Below are 22,533 nucleotides of genomic sequence, written 5' to 3' on the forward strand. Positions count from 1 at the left end.
GCAGACTTGTTTGTTATCAGGACACACCCCTGGAAATTATGGGAAAGCGCTCGGCTTCGCAGGGCACAGTTTTCTAGGGATTAAACTGATGAAACAAGTTTTGAAATGTCCGGTCTATTGATCACCTGCTTCGTTAAGGATTAAAGGAGTTATAGCCCCTTTGATAGTCACACCAAGCGACCTGAGCAAGATAAGGGAGCCAGACTTGTACCAGGAAGAACGCATTCAGCCACCACCACAAAAGATCCCTGGGTGATTTGAGACTAGGCAAGAAAGTGGCAGAAAGTGAAAAGGAACTAAAGAGCCTCTTGTTGCGAGTGAAGAAGGAGAGTGCAAAACTTGGGTTGAAACTAAACATTAAGAAAACCAAGATCATGGCATCTGGCCCTCTCAATTCCTGGCAAATAGATGGGGAAGAAATGGAGGTAGTGACAGATTTTATTTTCCTGGGCTCCAAGATCACTGCAGATGGGGACTGTAGCCAAGAAATTAAAAGACGCTTGCTCCTTGGGAGGAAAGCCATAGCAAATCTAGACAGCACACTAAAAAGCAGAGACATCACCCTGTCAACAAAAGTGCATATAGTCAAGGCTATGGTCTTCCCAGTTGCAGTGTATGGCAGTGAAAGCTGGACCATAAGAAAGGCTGAGCGCCAAAGAATTGAAGCCTTTGAACTATGGTGCTGGAGAAGACTCCTGCGAGTCCCTTGGACTGCAAGGCGATCAAACCGGTCAGTCCTAGAGGAGATCAACCCTGACTGCTCTTTAGAAGGCCAGATCCTGAAGCTAAAACTCAAATACTTTGGCCACCTAATGAGAAGGAAGGACTCACTGGAGAAGAGCCTAATGCTGGGAAAGATTGAGGGCAATAGAAGAAGGGGACGACAGAGAATGAGGTGGCTGGATGGAGTCACTGAAGCAGTAGGCGTGAGCTTAAATGGACTCCAGAAGATGGTAGAGGACAGGAAGGCCTGGAGGAACATTGTCCATAGGGTCGCGATGGGTCGGACACGAGTTCGCAACTAACAACATAACAAAGATTTTAATTTTATTTTTAATTTTACAGCATTTAATTTTATTAATTTATATCCCACCTTTTTATTTCTATAAGGCGGTGAACATGCCTAATACTCCTTCCTATTTTCCCTATAACAGCCTACGTGAGGTGAGTTGAACTGAGAGTGATTAGCCCAAAGTAACCCAGCCAACTTTCATGCCTAAGCCTGGGCTAAAACTCACAATCTTCTGGTTTCTACCTTTATGCCTTAACCACGAAGTCAATCTGGCTCTTCTGTTGGTTGCTATCTATAGTCTAGTTTGGTAGGGACAATATTACATTCAAACTTGGTGGCTCAAAAGTACAAACAATTGCTTCCATCTGCCATCCTTTCAAGATGCATTCTGCACATACACGTACTGGTTGATCTGGACTGCAATCATAGAAAAAGTGTAGCTACTGTAATAAAAAGAGGTCAGCATACTAGCTGGCTTCCACTTGCTGGCTTTCTCAGGAAAGAAAAGATGGAGTTATTGGAAGATGGTTGTAATTGAAATTGGTACCCCTATTTAAGGGTTGTTTCTGTGGAAATAAGGTGAGCTGATCTCTGTAATGACTGGTCAGGAAAGATACGTCAGGAAGAGCAGGATAAGCATTCCAGTACCAAGGGGACCACCACCTTGATACCAGTACCCATTTCTGGCTCTACAGCTTCAGTTGTGGGTCTTAGTGACCAAGATTGTTAGTGTTCTCTGTCTCAAGCTGCTAAAAATGTGGAATATTTTATTTTTTAACTAAGAAATATTCAGTAAATTCAGTACCAGGTGTATCAAACCATCAAAGAATGTGTGTCTGTATTAGTTTGAATGCAATCCATAGTAATGATGCATATAATACCCAATGGTGTTCTTTTCTGCTTTACAGCAAAGGGGCAGTTTTAGTTGTGAGCTTGTTGGAATATTCCATTATTAATGAGATTTGTCAACAGAAATGGCATCCCCAGACTCAAATCACTCTGAAATGTAAGTCATGTATGTTTACACGTCTTTAGACCTACAGTATAATAACTAAATTCAATATCTATCTATGATTTATATTATCAAAACAGTTCCTAATATATGTATATTAATGTTAGTGTAATACATCTAGTTAGTGCAGAATATAATGAAAGAAATGTGCTTTCATACGTGTTACACATTCATGCATACATTACTGCATTCTTACATGCTGAGCTAATAAGAGTCCAGAGTGATATATCTTTTGTGATCACTGACAGTAAATAAAGTAAAATACCAATAAAAGAGAATATATGTAGTTCAGAGCTGAACTGTGGAGTTCTTGGTGCTCTGGGAGCTTCAAAGGAATAAAATGCGCAAAGGGAAGAAGAAAAAACACTATACCAGGGCTTTTCAATCAGTGGTACAGGTACCACCTGTGGTATATTGGCACCTGGCAGGTGGTACGCGACCATCCTAGAAAAGTGGTAGCGGGGGAGGGGAATGAGCTGAACTGGAGGCAGCACCGCACAAGACTGAGCAAGAGATGGCTGGAGCTGCAGGGCTGTCAGGGCTCAGCAGAAGCGCCAGGATCAGTGCTTCTTTGGGGCTGTCAGGGCTCAGCGGAAGTGCCAGGATCAGTGCCAGGCTCCAGCTGGAGCTTGACGCTGATCCTGGCATTTCTGAGCCCAGAAGAAGCGCCGATCAGCTGGAATATTGCAGCATTTCCAGGGTCTTGTGATTTGCATTCAGATGGTTGGCAACTGATTCATTTTTTCAGTGCCATTGTAACTTCGAACTGTTATAACTAAGCGAACTGTTGTAAGTCGAGGACTACCTGTACTTCATCACTTTTTTCCTTTCTTTTTTTTTTTTTTGCCATCAAGTTCTTGACACCTTGCTAGGCGACTGGTAGTACTCGGATGTTGCCATATCCTAAAAGTGGTACAATGGGTGAAAAGGTTGAAAAGCCCTGCACTATACTTCTTGGTTATCTTTTTCAGCAGAAGAAATAATAGAAAATTAGAAAGACAACCCTGTTGAAAAACAACCCACACTAACCAAGTGCTCCATTATCAAAATAACAATCCAAGCTTCCACAAGAGGAACTATGCAGGAATATTATTATTTATTTATTTATTTAATTGATTTTATATACCGCCCTATTCCCGAAGGACTCAGGGCGGTTTACAGGGCGAGTTAAAACAATACAAATAAGTACACTTTAAAATAGAATTAAATAAGACTAGCCCACAATTAAACAAATTAAAATTAAATTAAAACCCCCTCAGTCCAGTCCAGCAAGATCAAACAACCAAGTTTTAAGGTCCCGGCGAAACAAGCGAAGGTCTGGGGCAGTCCGAAGTTCTACCGGCAGTTCATTCCAAATAGACCAAACCAAATCCCAAAATGCTAGGAGATTCCTGGAAAGCTGGGATTCAGACAAATCAGACATCAATAGACACATAGAAATAAAACATATTTATACATCATTCAGAAGAGACAAGAAAAAACTAAGAAGGAAACAAAAAGTCCAGGACATATCCTCTCCAGCAGCCAACACCCACATAAGCAGTGATTAACACCAGAGAAACAAGCAGAACACAATACCCTACTCAAGAAATAGCAAGGAGAAAACCTCATTCTGACCAACATTGGCAGGGCAAGCTACTACATATAAACAGGGAACAAAACCCACATTCACAATTATGATGCTACCTTGTTGGATAATGAAATGTCTGCAAGCAAACAACCAAGCATAGAGAGCACCAATGACTCCAAAGTAAAATACATGTTATGGTACTTTCTGCCATTCCGTTTAGTATCTTGTATCTGTAGAACCTCCGCAGATTGTATATCCATCAGTATTCTGAAGTATTTCTGGATCCTATCAATAAAAGTTGATATTTTACTTGCAAATTACTGCTAAGCTTGTAAGCCGCCCTGAGTCTTCAGAGAAGGGCGGGATATAAATGGAATTTTTAAAAAAAATTAATTAGGACATACAGTTTTCCAGTACCAGAATGCTAACCACTCTGTCATCATTATCTTATTCTCATGGCAAAGCTGCAAAAAATGGTAGATAAATAATGGTAGATAAGTTAGATTAGAAATCTAGGAAGGTATGTCAAAAATCAAACCTAAAATCTTAGCTTGAAGAGCTGGGAAGGAGAAACAGGCAAGCTAGATGAATCTAAACATTCTTGGTGACAATGAAATATACAGTGTATAAAATTCATTGTTTTAATCTTTGTGTTTTCATGTGCCTTCAAATCAGTGTTGATTCCTGGCAACCTCTTGACGTATCCCTGCAGTTCTGTTGGCAAGATTTCAGAAATGGTTTGCCCTTGCCTGCTTCCTAGAGCTGAGGGAGAGTAGTTGGCCTATCACCCAGCTGGTTTCATGCCTATATCAGGATTGGAACTTGCAATCTCCCAGCTTCTAGTTTGGTGCGTTCACCACTACACCAAACTATCTGTCATATGCATCGGATATATTGACAGATGATTTATCTCCTTCATATACAAATGTAAGCACAGACTTTTGGTCAACCGTTAACAGCTAAAATAAAAATCTGGTGTTGCTGCAGTTCTTGAAGAACAGTTTTGAAGGGAATCAGCAAGCATTTTGACTTGGAATCAGATGTTCTATTAGATTAAGCCCATAAATATCTAGCCCAATAGTTCAATTTTCAGTTACAGAAAACCAGATATGCCTAGAAACAAGACATAAGAGAATAACTGTAACTTTTGTTAATGCCTAGCATTGCCATTCAGAATGTAAGGAATTAGTTGATAATTTGTCTATAGAAAGGTATTGGAAAATAATTGCTTTGCAATATCGTTCTGAATTTATCTAGCTGTCTTCTGTGCCACTATGTACATAATGGATAAGTACTGGGGAGTTTTAGATTATTATAAGTTGGTGAGTAAGGAGTTATATTTCCTACATGTGCTGACACAATCTGGTAGACAAATTGTTTTAAATAGATAAAGGCAGTTGAAGTTTTATGCCAAGAGGATTATAAAGAATGAATCCTAACACAAACAAAAGGAGCTGTATTTTATTATAAACCTTTTAATGGGGAGAAAGATAAACGATATATTAATATCCAGAGAAAATGCAAGTAATTGGTAGTACTTTTTAAAAATAGCTCTTCCTACTTATTGAATTGCACTGGGAGAACTAATTATTGCTGTCACGTGTGAATTATGTCAGGTGAGAAGATTAAATGGAAGGAGAGACAACACAAACTTAAAATATGATGGAAGTAAGCATTTCTACTGCTGCTAAATATGAAACCTCTCAGCGCTTTTTAAGATTGATTTATTTCATCTGCAACAATTGTCTTTTTGGTGGGGGGGAGGAATGGGATGGATGAAAACCAGAGAATAAGATCTATAAGATGTGTTTCATGGTTAGATTTTAGATAGCTGTTCCCAGCCATTGTCTGAAATCTTATTTAAACAGATATTTTCATCTCTATAAAATGTAAAGTTTATTGCAGGCTTATTCTGTAACAAGACAGATGATAGGCAGGCAAGCAGGCATTTTACTTTAATGTTTTTTTGTGGTTTTTTGTGTACCTTACTCAGAATAAAAAGAAGTGATTCATAGTTTTTTTTATTATTAAAAGTTCTTCTTCATTTACTGAAATTTCTTTCCAACCCTCTCTCCTAAATCTACATGCATATAAAACCTGGTTTGTAGATGTATTTTACATAAATCCAGAAATAAGAGTTGGGTGTGTGTGTCAGTTGTTTTCGTTTGCCTTCCAAAAACTTAAACATATTTTAGCAAAATAAAAAAAATATTGATTATCAGTAAAGTATCATTCAAGAAACCATTTGTATATCTTAAGCTACCAAAAATGATCGTCACAGAGAGGGGCAAATCCTAATTGACTAAAATGTAGATTTTAAGATTCAGTAATGCAGTTTCAGATTATTTGCTATTTAACAAAATCCTGCATACATTATCATTTTCCATCTGTAAACCTTTGTGACAGAATAGGCAAAACACTAAAATCCCTGCTTCTGAAATGTGATTTATTCCAGTTGGAATGTGAGCTTATGTTCTTTAGAAAAATCCTGTACTACAACAACAACAACAAGTTTATTGATTAGCCCTTGGGCCATATCAAAGTGCAAAGTTCCAGCAACAAACCGTCAACAAAACTTGATAAAAGCAATCCAAAATGGAATTTGATAAAATACAATTTAAAATGGAATTAAAATACAATTTAAGATGAAATAGTAATAAAATACAATCTAAAATGAAATTGTAATAATGTACAATAATTTGAGATATAGATAAAATATGATAACTTTATATTTCGGAGTCGCCCTTGCAATCTTCCCCAATCAGTCCCACATATGCAGATCTTAACCGGATCATTTTGTTTAAATACTGTGCTACGTTAAATGTTATTTTCAAGTTCTGACCGGACATAAGGTAAGTTATTTTGATGTGGGGATCCCAATGGGTCATTCATTTGGTATATAGACCAAGCTACCTGTCTCTCACCCTCTTATACAGACAACAGTCAAATAGGATGTGAGCCAGGTCCTCTACCTCTGCCGCTCCGCAAATGCAGAGACGCTCATTGTACGGTATAGCATGAAATCTCCCATATCTGACCATTGTGTCAAGCTGTTCGAATCTCACTCTCGTAAATATCTCCCTAAGATGTTTTGGGAGTTGTAACTTCAAATAACTGTCCACTTGAAAAGTACATTTGTATTTACTCAGCCATTTCAAGTTACCCACCGTACTAAGGATAGCCATATCAGTTTGTGCTTCTATATCCTTAATTCTTTGGGCAACTCTTTTTTTAGATTGTTCTCCTGTTACGCAAGAGACAGGAAGGCCACAGCTTCTTACAAAATTTGTTAGTTTGGTGATCCAGGAGATTTGTGATTGTAGTTTTATTTGCTCTAGTAGGCATAATTTGGGGAGTCTATCAGTCTCCATTTCATTAACTTTGCACCAGTAGTTATAAGCTCTAATTTTAGATAATGCCTGAATTGTATGAATTCCCAATTCAGCTCTAACTGCTGCAGCAGATGTTCTTGGATCTACACCCAAAATACATCTCAAATGCTGGGACTGTGTTTGTTCTAGGACTGTGGTTGAGTAAAGACCCCAAATTTCTGCTCCATACAAGAGCATTGTGGTAACCTTAGCCTTATAAACCTTGAGTAATGGAGCTAGGGACCCTGGGTAACTATGGTTCTTTAGTTTGAGCAATAAATTCAAATGGGCTTTTGCTCTAAATGTACTCCGTTGATGATGGCAGGCCCAAGATCCAGTCTTGCAAAAAGTTACTCCCAAATATACAAAGGTATTAACCTGCTCAATTGGTTCACCATCGAATTGCCACTTATGTCTCTTGACGGTTTCTTCCAAACACCATTATTTTCGATTTAGATTTGCTAATGATTAGGGAGTTATCCTGGCAATAAGAGCAGAATCTTCTTAATAGCCTACGTAATCCTACTTGTGAGTATGATAATAAAATCATATCAGCATAAAGCAAGCTGTTACAGTAAGTATTTAGGATCATCGGCATGTGTACCATGGTATCTTTCATTAACCCTGGCAAGTCATTGATGTATAAATTAAATAATAATGGGGCCAGGATACACCCTTGCCTTATCCCTTTATTTGTGTGAATCCTGTTAGTCAGGGCCCCATTAACCCCATACCGCACCCTCAAACAGGTACTTGTGTAAAGGGCTTTAATCAAAGCCAGGAGTCTGGGTTCTATTTTAAGAGATGTCAATTTACTCCATAGTACGTCTCTATTTACCGTATCAAATGCTGCTGTAAGGTCCATGAAAGCAGCAAACGGGTCTCCTCTTATAGGCATATTTGGCAATTAGATGGTTCAAGACAAAGCAGTTATCAATAGTAGATCTGTTTTGTCTAAAACCTGCTTGTTCTTCTGTGAGGATGTTGTTTTCCTCTACCCAGATTTCAATTCTGTTCAAAAGGTACCTAGCATATATTTTTGCTACAATGTCAATCAGGCTGATGGGCCTATAATTACTAGGATCCTTTTTATTCCCTTTTTTATATATGGGGACAACTATTGCCATCTTCCACCCATCTGGTATATGGCAGGTGTTATTTATGTGTGTAAAAAGACCCGCTAATACAGGGCCCCACCAGTTGGGAAATTTCTTAAATAATTCTGCTGGTAAAAAATCCTCGCCTGGGGCTTTATTGCTCTTTAAGCTTTTAATGATGGACTGTATCTCCTTTTCTGAGACTGGTGGCCAAGGGGGGAGAGTTCTAGGATTTACCAAATCACTGTTTAAAAATAATTTCTTTACCGGTTCGGTGGGGGCGAACAAGCACTGATAATAATTCTCCCAGTCCGCAGCAGAGATTGGTATGTCAAATGCAAATCTCTGTTCCTTCAGGATACCTGCTACAGAGTGCCAAAATAATACTGAGTTATGACTTCTGGCAGCCAACTCAAGTTCTGACCAGATTGAAATGGCCAAACTGTTTTTCTTTAATGTTATAGGTTTTTTATATTCCCTTCTTGTGTGCAGCATCTTAGCTTGTATATGGGCAGTAGGATTCCTCTGGGCAAGCCTCATGGCTGCCTTCAATTAATTTTTCAGTTGCTGGCAATCAGGATCAAACCAGTGAGGTCTACCCACTTGGGCTCTTTTTGTAGTAGGTTTAGCTGTTAGGTGTTTCTTCAGTATGTTACAAAGATTGGAGAATGCATTGAAGGCTGACATCCAGTCAGCTGTACTAAATTATTGCTGTTACTAATATTATGCAGTAGGTGCCTTTAGAGCAACCTAGTTTATTGAGGGGAGACTGTTTTTTATATATAGCAAATAAAATGTTGCTAGATAAGCAGATCATACCAGTAACTACAATGTGCATTTGTGTTCTTTCTCCGCTTTTTACTTCCACTGTTTATTAAAATCAAAATTTGTAAAAAAATTTACAAATTTTTTTAGCAACAGTCCAAGATTATTCATCTTCCTATCTTTCTAACTTAAATCTGGAAGGTTATAGAGAAGACAAAAGTGGCATCTGTGCACTACATAGCATGTTTACAGATCAGTGTGATGACAGGTAGCTGACAGTGTAGATCAGAAATACACAAGAGTGTCCTTTTACATTTATGGTACATGCTGCCTGTTTACTTACTTTTCGTCACTAGGAGGGTGCTGCCAAGGTGACCATGACCTAAGGCAGGGGTGTCAAACTCAATTTCATTGAGGGCCACATCAGCATTGTGGTTGCCCTCGCGGGGGTGGCCAGGGTGGGCGCGGCCAGAGTGCGTGTGGCCCACTGGGTGGGCATGGCCAGCTCTACATCGTTCGTGTCAAGGATGCCTATGGGGGCCTGGGCAGGAGTGGGACAGAACTGAGGGTCTCTGGCAGAAGGAGATGGGACCAGGGCAAGTGCCAAGGCATGGTCCACTGGAGGAGCCTCACTGTTCCTCTCAGGTCATGTGGGGGGGAATGGATGGTGGTGCAGAGGTCAAATGCCCAGCCCAGCCCTCAAGCACCCACGGCACTAAGCCCAGCCCCACTTCCCCAAAGGGGCGCCCAGCTGCACTTACCTCCTCCTCAAGGCTGCTGCTGCTGTGCTTGCTCTCATTAGCCAGGTTGCTCATGATGGGTATGAGGGCAAAGTCAAGAGGGAGGCCCACTCCCTCTCCATGTGAGGAGACCTGGCTTTGTATCCAAAGCTTCCTTAGCAATAGGATGGGGGACCCCCCAAGATAGTCCAGGAGGGGGGGCAAGGGGATGGTGAAAGGGCAGCAGGGAAGGACTAAGGCAGGACTTCCCTCAGACCCTCTTCCTCTCCTTCCTTCCTTCCTTCCTTCCTTCCTTCCTTCCTTCCTTCCTTCCTTCCTTCCTGTGGTGGGAAAATATTTGAGATGAGGGCAAGAAACAGGCAAGAAACACAGCTGGGGAAGTGTCATCCTTCATGAGGAATGAAGTGCACCATCGCCTGGAAGTGGCCAGCACATGGCCCTCACCTACTTCACATATCCGGCTTGGTGGGCTCTGGGGGAGGGGATGCCATAAGCAACATGAGTCAATGTTACCTGCACAATGCTGCCCAGCTCCCAGCCTGCCTGGTTTTCGCAGACAGCAAGGCGCTCCCCTCACAGTGCCAAGAGACTGAGCTAGGTGGCATGAATCTGAAGAGAAGCGCAACACTGCCCAGCTCCTAGCCTGCCCAAAGTAGGCAGGGCCATGTGCTGGCCACTTCCAGGCGACGGTGCATATCTTTATTCCTCACAAAGGGTGATACTTATCCAGCGTGTGCCCAGGGGGTGGGGCCAACGCGGCAGGGGCTGGTCCCTCGCTGTTTCCACACGGCCTTGTGGAGCTAAGGCTGAATGCGCTTCAGCATAGATGGCCACCACGAAATTGTACATTGGCTCCCGGCCGGCCGGGGCCAAAGCAACAGGGGCCGTTCCCTCACTGTTTCCAGGATGGCTTCTCGTCCTAAGGAAATGTATCACATTTCTTTGGTTACAAAGAATGTGGGGAAAATTCCAGGATAGTGTGACCATAATCTCACTTTTTTTTTTACAGTATCTGCTTCTTACCTTGTTGCTTGTTTCAAATTGCATTATACTGTATTCTTTTATTGTACAATAAATGACTTAATGACTGCCCTATTTGGTGACTGTTTGAAGTTACAATGTTGCTGGAAAAGTAACTTTATAACTAGTCCTTTCACTACAACTGTCACAACATCCCCATGATCACGTGACTGAGATTCAGACACTTTCCAACCCACAGGCATTGATGATATTTGCAGCATTCCACAATCACGTAGTCGCCATTTGTACACTTCACAACTGGCTTCTGACAAGTAGAGTCAACGGAGAAGCTGGCAGTAAAATTGCAAGTCACAGTCACATGATGTCTCATTTAATGACTACAGGTGATAGTGTGGTCATGTGATGTCTTGCTTTAACAATAACTTTGCTTAACAATGGAGTTGCCAGTCCCGATTGTGGTTGTTAAAGTGAGAACTATTTGTATTGTGAACTGCCCAAAATCATCTGGAGTAAGTATATCACGTAAATAAAATAAATTAAATTAACTTCCTGACATCAGTGTCAGGACGTTCTCAAAAGAATGGAAAGAACATTGCAGGAATTGAGCCTGATCTTGTAAACAGTGTTTTACACGCCATCAAAATAAAAATGAAACAAGCATCACCCTCTAAGTCAGGGCTTTTCAACCTTTTCACCCACTGTACCACTTTTAGGATATGGCAACATCCGAGTACCACCAGTCGCCTAGCAAGGTGTCAAAAACCTGACCAAAAAAAAAAAAGAAAGAAAAAAAGTAATGAAGTACAGGTAGTCCTCGACTTACAACAATTTGCTTAGTGACTGTTATGGCACTGAAAAAAGTACCCCCCAAGCCACAGCCAAGCAAGACACCTGCCTGCCCACCTGGCAGCGCTCTTCCTCCTGTCCGAGGTTTTCTTTTCTTTTCTTTTTTAATTAAAGAGTTTTAAAGTTTTACAATACATTTTAAACATAAACATATCCTACATTATCCAGTACATTTAAAACATAGCCCCAATTCCCCTCCCTCCCCCTCCCCCCCGACTTCCCAGAGCTGAATACAGGGTATTGCCTTTAACAAACTTAAACTAAAATATGCTAAATAACTATAATTAAACTTTAAATCCTATCGCACTTTAACTCCCTTTAACATAAGTAAATAATAACACATCTTATAATTCTAATAATTATACTAATACTCATTCATACGCTAAATGAAACTTTTTAGTCCCATATTTATTCTGTATATAATCAATCCATCTTCTCCACTCCAATATATATCTCTGTTGCGATTGTTCTTTCAAATATTCTGAAATTTTTGCCATTTCTGCCAAGTTTGAAACTTTCAAAGTCCATTCTTCTATAGTAGGCAGTTTCTCCTTCTTCCAATATTGCGATACCAAAAGTCTTGCTGCCGTTATTAAATGCAACATCAATTTAGTCTCTATCACAGTACAATCTGTAATAATACCCAACAAAAATAACTGTGGAGAAAACCTTATCTTTTTCTTAAATATCTTCTGCATATTCCACCAAATTTTAATCCCAAAAAGCTTTAACCTTTTTACAAGTCCACCATATATGATAATACGTTGCATCATCACAACCACACCTCCAACATTTAGGCTGATAATTTGGATACATACATGCTAATTTTTTAGGATCTAAATGCCATCTAAAAAACATTTTATAAAAGTTCTCTCTTAAGTTTTGTGCCTGTGTAAATTTTACATTTCTGACCCAGATTTTTTCCCAAGTATCCATCGTAATTGGCTCTTGAATATTCTAGGCCCATTTTATTATACAATCTTTAACAAGTTCCGTTTCAGAATCTATTTCTATCAATGCATTATACAGTATATCCTTTTTATATGCGCTTGACTTTGATCTCTAATTTGTTTTACCAAATTTACATCTGATATCGAGATGCCAATTTTCTGATCTTCTTTCCATCTAGCTTGTATCTGGCCATACTGAAACCAAGTTTCTACTATTTTTTCCTCTTTTAAAATATTAAATGGCTTTAATTGCCATACATTCCTTTCCAGTCTAAGGATTTCTTTATATGTAGTCACATCATGTTTAAATCCCACATTTATATTTTCTATCGCATGTTTAGGTATTGCCCAAATTGGTATTTTATAACTTAACTTATATCGATATTTTTTCCAAACTCGCAACAGGGCATACCTAAATATATGTGCCTTAAAAATATTATCCACCTTTTTATCATACAATAAATAAGCATGCCAGCCATATAACAAATTACACCCCTCAATATTCAATAATCTCCCTTCTGTTAAATTAAACCAATTACTAATTGATGATAAAGCCGCAGCCTCATAATATAATTTAAGATTGGGCACTTTAAGACCACCTCTTTCACATATATCTTGCATTATCTTAAGTTTATTTATTTATTTATTTATTTATTTATTTGATTTATATTTAACTCTCGGTCTTTTCCCTGCCCAAATAAATTTATTGATACCTCTCTGCCATTCCTCCAAATTTGAGTCTTTTTTAAGTATAGGAATCATTTGAAACAAAAATAAAATTTTTGGCAAAACATTCATTTTCACAGCTGCAATTCTTCCCTATAAAGACAATTGTAATTTTCTTCAGCTATCTAATTCTTTTTGTATTTTTAACCATAACAATTCATAATTATTTTTATACAATTTCACATTTGAAGCTGAAAGATATACCCCCAAATATTTAATCTTTTTAACTATTTCAAATCCAGTTAATTCTCCTAAAACTTCCTTTTGTTCTGTAGTCATATTTTTAGACAATATTTTAGTTTTTTGCCTATTCACCTTAAATCCAGAAACTTGACCATATTGCAAAATTATTTCCATTAAATCTACAACCAATTGAGTCGGTTGACTTAATGTAATAACCAAGTCATCCGCAAACGCTCTCAATCTATAATCTTGATCTTTTATTTTAATTCCCTTTATTTTCTTTGAATCACATATCTTAATAATATTTTCAGTGTTAAACAGCAACAACGGACATCCCTGTCTCGTACCCTTTTCAATTTTACAAGCTTCTGTTAAACTACCGTTTATTATTATTTGAGCTGTTTGTTTTTGATAAATTGATCTAATAGGTTGTAGAAACTTATCACCAAACTCCATCTTCTCTAAAACTTTAAATAAAAATTGCCAATTCAATTGATCGAACGCTTTTTCAGCGTCCAAAAAGATCAAAGCTGCCGGGACTTGATTATTTCTTTCCAAACATTCCAATAAGTTTACAATATATCTCACATTATTTTTCATTTGCCTACCACTTATAAACCGTTTGATCAGTATAAATCATTTGCTGCATAACCTTCATTAATCTATTTGCTAAAATCTTTGCACATATCTTATAATCATTATTTAAAAGCAATATAGGTCTATAATTTTTTGATTAAGGTCTTGATCTTCCTTTGGAATCAACGTTATAAATGCTGTTTTCCTCAATGGAGGCACTTCACCACCAGATTGAATTGTTCTAAAAAGTTCTTTTAAAGGTTCCACCATTTCTAACTATAAATGTTTATAATAAATAGCTGTTAAACCATCCGTACCAGGTGCCTTACCCACTTTTAATTGTTTAATTGCTAAAATAATTTCTACAGCAGTTATCAACTGATTCAACCCTTCCCATTGCTCTTGTGTAAGTACCGGGATATTCACTTCTTGTAAATAACTGTCTATATCTAAGCCTTGAATTATATCCCTAGCATACAATTTGGAGTAAAATTCTACAAAAGCTTTTTAAATAAGATTTTGCTGAAATACTTCTTTACCCTTATATTCTATCTTATCTATATTACGAGATCTTTGTTTTTTCCTTAATAAATAAGCTAGCCACCTACCTGGTTTATTAGTATTGTTAAAAGTATTGTGGGCACTCGACTGCGTTGTACCCATGCGACCTCTGACCCGTCGCAGATCCCGCTGGGCCCCATGGTTCTCTGTGGAGCTCCGGGAGATGAAGCGTCGGAGACGAGGTCTAGAGAGCGGTTGGAGGTCCAGCCGATCTGAATCCGACCGATTGCAGTTAAGAACCTTTATAAGGTCTTATCTTGCGGCGATAAGGACGGCGAAGTCTAACTACTTTGCCGCCCTTATCGCGTCCACAGATAATCGCCCGGCCGCCCTGTTTAGGGTGACTCGCTCCCTCCTTAACCAGGAGGTGAGAGAGGATCCCTTGCAGGGACGAGCCGAGGAGTTTAGTCATCATATGGTGGACAAAATCGCTCGGATCCGGACCGGCTTGGACTCTGACTGGGCAGAGTCTGATGTGGAGGAACCAGGCGGTCTTGAGCACGTTATCTGGACTGAGTTCGATCCTGTTTCCCCTGATGATGTGGACAGGATCATGGGGAGACTGAGCACCACCACCTGTTTGTTGGATCCGTGCCCCTCCTGGCTTGCTTATGCGGCTCGGGAGGGAACACGAGGCTGGTTTCATGCAGTAATAACTGCTTCCTTGAAGGAGGGTGTCTTTCCTGCCGCCTTGAAGGAGGTGGTGGTGAGACCCCTTCTCAAGAAGCCTGCTTTGGACCCGGCTGTTTTAAACAACTATCGTCCAGTCTCCAACCTTCGCTTTCTGGCGAAGGTTGTTGAGAGTGTGGTGGCGCACCAGCTCCCTCTGTTCCTGGAGGAAACTTATTATCTGGACCCGTACCAATCGGGCTTCAGGCCCGGACACAGCACGGAGACGGCATTGGTCGCGCTGGTGAATGATCTCTGGAGGGCTAGGGACAGGGGTTGTTCCTCTGTCCTGGTCCTATTAGATCTCTCAGCGGCGTTTGATACCATCGACCATGGTATCCTGCTGCAGCGTCTCAGGGGGTTGGGAGTGGGAGGCACCGTTCTACGGTGGTTCTCCTACCTCCGGGGCCGCTCGCAGTCGGTGTTGGCAGGAGGGCAGAGGTCCGCCCCGAGGTCTCTCATTTGTGGAGTTCCTCAGGGGTCGGTTCTCTCGCCCCTCCTGTTCAACATCTATATGAAGCCGCTGGGCGAGATCATTCGTGGTTTTGGGGTGGGGTATCACCAGTACGCTGATGATACCCAACTTTTTCTTTCCACCCCGAACCAACCCAGTGATGCCCTCTCCGTGATGTCCCGGTGCCTGGAGGCGGTTCAGGTCTGGATGGGGAGAAACAGGCTTCGTCTCAATCCCGCCAAGACTGAGTGGCTTTGCATATCGGCGTCTCGGGTTAACCAAGTTATTCCATCCTTAATGATGGGGGGTGAGGTGTTACCCCCCGTTGATAGGGCTCGCAACCTGGGCGTCCTCCTGGATTCACGGCTCAATTTTGAAGACCATATAGGAGCCGTGACCAGGGGGGCTTTTGCACAGGTTCGCCTGGTGCGCCAGTTGCGTCCCTATCTGGACCGAGACGCCCTACGCACAGTTACTCATGCGCTTGTGACCTCCCGTTTGGACTACTGTAACGCTCTCTACATGGGGCTGCCCTTGAAGACCACTCGGAGGCTTCAACTGGTGCAGAATGCGGCCGCGCGAGTTGTAATGGGGGTTTCCCGATACTCCCATGTAACACCTCTACTCCGCGAGCTGCATTGGCTTCCGGTTGCCCTCCGGGTGAAATTCAAGGTGCTGGTTATCACCTATAAAGCCCTACATGGCCTGGGTCCGGGTTATTTGAGGGAACACCTGCTGCCGGCATCAAACGCCCTTCGCCCAGTGCGCTCCCACAGGGAGGGTCTGCTCAGGGTTCCGCCAGTGAGAGATTGCCGGCGGGTGACACCCAGGGATAGGGCCTTCTCAGTGGGAGCGCCGGCCCTCTGGAACCAGCTGCCGGTGGAGCTGAGAACTGCCTCCGATCATTCCGCCGGGGCCTGAAGACCTGGCTCTTTGAGCTCTCGGGCCCAGGCTGAGGAGAAATTTTAATTGGGGTTTTTAAGTCTACAGGGTTAATTTAATATTTTTTAATTCGGTTTTTAACTTTTGTATGTTGGATTTTTTTTTAATTCCCTGTAAACCGCCCTGAGTCCTCAGGGAAAGGGCGGTATATAAATCTAACTAAATAAATAAAATAAATAAATATCGTAAATTAGTTGCCACTTGATCTGCCATCAACATATCAAACTGTCCTCTTAACAAATTAATTGCTTCTCTCAGCCTCTTATCAGATGGGTTCAAAATAAAAGCTTTCTCTTTCATCTTTATTTCCTCTTCTATTTCTTTACGCTTATGTTCCATTCTACGTCTGTTTATTATTCAAATATATTAACACTCCTCTCATATAAGCTTTACTTGCATCCCAAACCAGTTCAATGGGAGTACCCTTATACATATTCATAATAAAAAATTCTCTCATCTGCTTTTTACATTCTTCCACGTTCTCTTCAGATCTAAATAAATTTTCATTTAACCTCCATGACCTATCCCCCTTCTCCAATTCCATCCATACTGGACTGTGGTCTGATAAAGTTCTTGGGCATATCTTAATCTTCTTAACCCTAGAAAAAAATCATTAGTGGTTAATATAAAATCAATCCTAGAAAAAGATTGATGTCTATCAGAGAAAAAAGTAAAATCCTTTTCTTCCAGATTGCGATCTCTCCAAACATCTCACAGCTCCAAATCATCTTTCAAGTCAAAAAAGGATTTAGGCAATCTAGCATGATTTGGAGTACTTTTAAAAAGTCCTTTTTTATCTTTCTGTGTATCGATCACTCCGTTCCAATCTCCCATTAAAATACACGATTTATAATCCCATTGAGTTATTTTATTATGTAAAAATTTGTAAAATTTTCCTTGCTGTTGATTAGGTTCATATATTCCAATTAAAAGTATTTCCTTCCCTTCTATTAAAAGTTCAATTATAATATATCTTCCTTGTTTATCTGCTTCAATTAGGTGGGCTGTTAAATCCTTCTTCACATAAATAACCACCATTTTTCTTCTCTGGAGCAGATGCAATAAATTGTATGCCCATTCTGGAATTTGTCAAATATTTTTGATCAGATACACGAATATGCGTTTCTTGCAAACATATAACATCATTTTTAAATTGATTCAGGTACTGAAATATTTTCTTTCTCTTTTGTGGTGAATTTAAGCCGTTAACATTCCAGGTTAGAAACTTTGTCGCCATCTTTTGCGACTTGAAGCTTTCGGAGCGTATCTTGCAGATCCACAAGCATCTGCCTCTTGGGTCTCGCTCCTCCCACTGCTTCACTAAGAGTAGATTCTTGAGTTATAGTTGTAAGATGTTGTTTCTGTTGCTGTTGTTGTTGTTGTCTAGATGCAGCCTGTGTCACTCTTTGGGTCTTTGATTCTTCTAATAAAACCAAGGGATGCACAGTTTCCAAAGTTTGCTGTGTTTCCTTTGGAACCAGCGAGGTGATTTCTTCACCTCGTTGTATGCCTTCTGCCTGTGACTGTCGCATTCCTTCTTCCTTTCCTCTTTTAACTTCTGGAGAGGGCGGTGAGCCTGCTTTCAATACATTAGAATAAAAATCTCGTGCCTTCAGAACTGTATTAAGACGATATCTGGTACCAGCATAATTCACCACTATCCCAGTTGGTATCTCCCATCTGAACTGAAGCTGTTGTCTTTTTAATTCATCTGCCAAAAAACCAAAATCTTTTCTTTTTCTTAAAATTCTTGGGGGAATTTCTTTCAGAATCAAAACCTCTTGATCAGCCACTTTAAATCTATTACTGTAAAAAGCTTGAATGATCGCATTTCTGATCTTTCTCTTTGTGAAATACACAACCACATCTCTTGGCAGTTTCCTTTGCCTAGCAATCCAAGAATTAACACAAAGTATTTTTTTCTATCTCCGTTACAAAATCTTCCGGTTGAAATCCCAAAATAGGCGCCAGAGCATCCACCACTATCTCTTCCAAATTTTCTTATGGATTTTCTTTCAAACCTCTTATCCGCAAGGCAAACTCCATGTCTCTATATTGTATCATAACCACCTTATCATCAATTTTATCCATTTTATTCTCAGCTTCACACATTTTAGCCTCCAATATCAGATTATTTTGTTTAACTTCTTTCACACGTTCGTCCAGACTCAATACAACCTGAGAGCCCCTGAAATGCCAGCAAAATATCCTCCCGTATTTCCTTATTTTTTCATTGATAAGCTCTGCCACTTGCTCAGATATTTGTTTTGATTGAAGTTTTAAGGCATCTTGTAGATCTTTTAATGTCAATGTAGGTGCAGCGGCTGCGGGGGGGCGGCATCAAAGACTGAAGTCCAGATTGTTGAACTGGCGATGCCCCTGTACTTTTAGGAACGGAAAATCTAGGCGGCTTAGAAGCCATTTTTAACACTCAGTTAACTTTCGTTTCACACTTTCACTTTTCCACCCCATTTGCAACTTTGTTGCTTAACTATTAAGTATCCAAGTCTTTTAAATCACTTAAAAAGGTAAAAAGGTAAAGGTTCCCCCGCACATGTGTGCTAGTCATTTCCAACTCTAGGGGCCGGTGCTCATCTCCGTTTCAAAGCCGAAGAGCCAGCGCTTGTCCGAGGACGTCTCCGTGGTCATGTGGCCGGCATGACTAGATGCCAAAGGCGCACGGAACGCTGTTACCTTCCCACCGTAGTGGTCCCTATTTTTCTACTTGCATTTCTTACGTGCTTTCGAACTGCTAGGTTGGCAGAAGCTGGGACAAGCAACAGGCACTCACTCAGGGACGCGGTGGCTCAGTGGGTTAGGACGCTGAGCTTGTCGATCAGAAGGTCGGCAGTTTGGCGGGTCGAATCCCGAGTGCCGCGTAACAGAGTGAATCACTTAAGCACCTTCAAACATTAACAAAGTCTTTTGCAACTTTCAAAATCCACATCCAATCTTCCTCCTTCCTCTTAATTTTATTTTCCTTAAACCTTTGTTCTTCCCACTTTTCTCTAAATCTTGTTACAAAGAATCACTCAGGCGCCATCTTCCTCTTTTTAAAAACGATTGTTGAAACAGGAAAAAAGGTTGAGATTCCAGAGTTAAAGTCTTATACTTGCTATTTATACAGCTCCCGCATCCGCTCTGCCTGCTTCAGTTGCTCAAGATAACAATCAAATCCAGCAGGAGTGGATTCAGTGTCTTGCTCTGCTTAAAAGCAGAGAAGTCCTCCGATCCGGAGTATCTCCGGGCTTCAGGGGAGCTCTCACCCTTCAAGCCCCAGAATAAATATTCTAGGGCTCTAGGGGAGCTCTACCCCTACCCAGGACACTCCCCTTCCCCTCTTCACCCGAGGGGAAGGGTTTTCAAGCCGCAGAACAACTGATCGTCGCTGCTCTGCGGCTTTAACGAAATCGAGAGGCTGGCGGTCGATCCAGACCGTCCGCGCCACTGAAGAGCCACCTGGAAGCCTCCTGTCCGAGGTTTTCATTGTTGTGAGCATTTCTGTTGAGGATTGGCAGTGGGGGTGGGGGGTTGGTTTTTACACCCCCCCCCATCTGCTGGGTGGTTGCAGTAGGTTTTGGTCACTACATATGACCCTGGGATACTGATCATAAATATGAATCAGTTGCCAAGCATCTGAATGTAAATCACAAGACCCTGGAGATGCTGTAACATTCCAGCTGATCAGCATTTCCTCTGGCTCAGCAGAAGCACCAGGATCAGTGCTGAGTTCCAGCTGGAGTCCTGCGCTGATCTTGGCGCTTGCATTGAGCCCTGACAGTCCTGCAGCTCCAGCCATCTCTCGCTTAGGCTTGTGCGGTGCTGCCATCAGTTCAGCTCATTCCCCTCCCCTGCTACCACTTTTCTAGGATGGTCGGGTACCACCTGCTAGGTGCCAATGTACCACAGGTGGTACCCGTACCACTGGTTGAAAAGCCCTGCTCTAAATGGTGGAAGGAAACGATGGGAGGAAGCAAATGAGCTGAATCAATTTTTCATCAACATTTTTAAAGATACCTGCTTTTATTACCTTGGAACTGACACAATAGGTTCCATGTTTCAATTTTTTTTAAAAAAAAAGTATTTCATAGGTTGCAACCATTCTGAAATCAACCTTCTCTTCTCTATTTCAAAGGACCTTTGTAGGCTCAAATGGAACTCAACGAGTTATACATCGTGTTGTGTTTTCAGACTGTCAAAATGGATTAGGTAATTATGCATTCAATTTACTCTAATTAAGTTGGCGTATTGCTACACTGTTTAGGGCAGGTGGTCCACTCTGATGTAGATTGGATTTGTAATGTATATAGTTATTTAGTAATTACCATGGTATGTTTATCACAGTGGGGAAAATAAGAAAATAACCTATTTATTTCGTGTTTGTTTTAATTGCTCAACAGGCATTAAAATTATTGGAGGCCGTCAAGTTCGATCCAAAGAAGAATATGGAATTTTCATAAAGGAGATATTACCCGAGAGGATAGCAGCTACAGATAGTAAATAATTACTTGTGATCTTCACTGGTGGCAATACTGCTTTTAAAAAAAAAGCTGTAACAATCCATATATTGATTTTTTTTTATTAAAGAGCCACACTTCCAGACCATCTTCTTTTTCCTTCCCCTACAGAACATCCTCATTCTGTTCTAGAAATTCCAACCTTTTAGAGCAGAAGGAGATTACACAGGAGAGGCTGAGGTCACTATATCCATAGTTGCACTCGTGGAAATAATTCTTTCCTTTGGAAAAAAAAAGTCTTTGAATTTCATCCATTAGATTCAAGTGAGAGAATTTTAGTCGCACTATATACCTGATTTAATCAGGCTTTCAACTTCTCTCTGGATCACACACACAATAAACCAGCCAGGAGATTTGAAGAAGTTGCTTTTTAGCTCCAACTAGCCGTGGGGTGCTTATCTGCTGTGCTGGCCAAATAGAGGGGGAAAACTTCTCTAAGCCCATCTTCTCTGTCCCTGTTTTACTTCTCGTAATATAGACAAAGGACACAAAAGGTGGAATAAGTAGCCTCTCCCTGCCATCTGTATCCATGGAGGCTCCAAAGCTTGTTAGATTACCATGGATATGTTTGGTTTTACTTTTTTTTTAACTTTCCTCTTCACTTGAAATGCAAATTCAGCTTTTTATTCACTTTCCAACCTCTTATATATCAGCTGATTTCAAAACTCTCAGTTCCCTCTTTAAGTAGAACATTGTTGATCATATGTTGCTGGTGCACAAGATAGGTCTACTAGTGGAGAATAAATGACTAAGTCATAGAAACGCGGCTATTAATACTTAGTTTGCTAATTCAGGGCAATAACATGGGATCAAGATATTATAATAGATATGTCTGATTAGTAAAATTCATATGATAGTTAAGTTACCCCCAACTATAATGTTCATCATACAAAAATAATAAAATAAATAAAACATTAAAAATGGCATAAAAGATAAATGAAAGATTGCCTTAAGTCGTTATTATGAAGTCCTATAGAAAGATATAAATAAATGTCACTCAGCATAGCTAGAAAATAGCTAATTACTAATCTTGTAGCTGTTTCATACTGCTTGAATATATCGGGAGTAATTCTGACATTTTTCTGTTCTTGGTGGGGGTTTTGTGTGTGTGTATGTGTGAGAGAGAACAGGGTTTTTCCCCCTAAATGAAACATTTTGTTTTCTTGATGTAGCTGATTTCTAATTAACTATCATGATTTTTTTTCAAGATCAATTGTGTATTGGAGATTTGATTTTAGAAGTGAATGGCCAAAAATTATGTGGTGTAACTAATGAAAGGTAAGTTCTAGCATATAATTATAAGCATCAACTGGAATGGCTCGCATTTGTATTTGCCTATTTGTATTTTAGCTCAGATTAGCTACAGAAGCTATATTAGCTGTAGAAAGAAATAATAGTTGCCTCTAACTGCTTTAACATCTTCTTTAACATGTTCATGGATAAGATGACATACAATAAGATAAAGTGTCACTGGCCTGCTCTGTGTCAATTTAAGACAAAAAAGAATGCTGTCTTCACAGTATCCATTGCTATGATTGTAAAAAGGACATTTAAGGAGAGC

General features: G+C 40.3%; 1 protein-coding gene and 1 long non-coding RNA gene across 2 annotated transcripts in view; one reads left to right on the plus strand and one right to left on the minus strand.

Annotated features, from left to right (window-relative positions):
• Positions 1-22,533, minus strand: part of LOC310635062 — a 792,702-nt gene that overhangs the window by 547,833 nt on the left and 222,336 nt on the right. The gene's annotated exons all lie outside the window — the stretch shown is intronic.
• STXBP4 (syntaxin binding protein 4) overlaps positions 1,987-22,533 on the plus strand; it is a gene marked incomplete at its 5' end in the record, with an annotated part of 116,127 nt that continues 95,580 nt past the window's right edge. The window contains 4 exons of the mRNA XM_083353623.1: positions 1,987-2,018; positions 20,591-20,664; positions 20,856-20,951; positions 22,181-22,250. Coding sequence (XP_083209749.1) covers positions 1,987-2,018; positions 20,591-20,664; positions 20,856-20,951; positions 22,181-22,250 — 272 coding nt within the window. The remainder of the gene's footprint in view (positions 2,019-20,590; positions 20,665-20,855; positions 20,952-22,180; positions 22,251-22,533) is intronic.

Source organism: Vipera ursinii (assembly GCF_947247035.1).
Source record: "Vipera ursinii genome assembly, chromosome: 2".
NCBI classification, from domain to species: Eukaryota; Metazoa; Chordata; class Lepidosauria; order Squamata; family Viperidae; genus Vipera; species Vipera ursinii.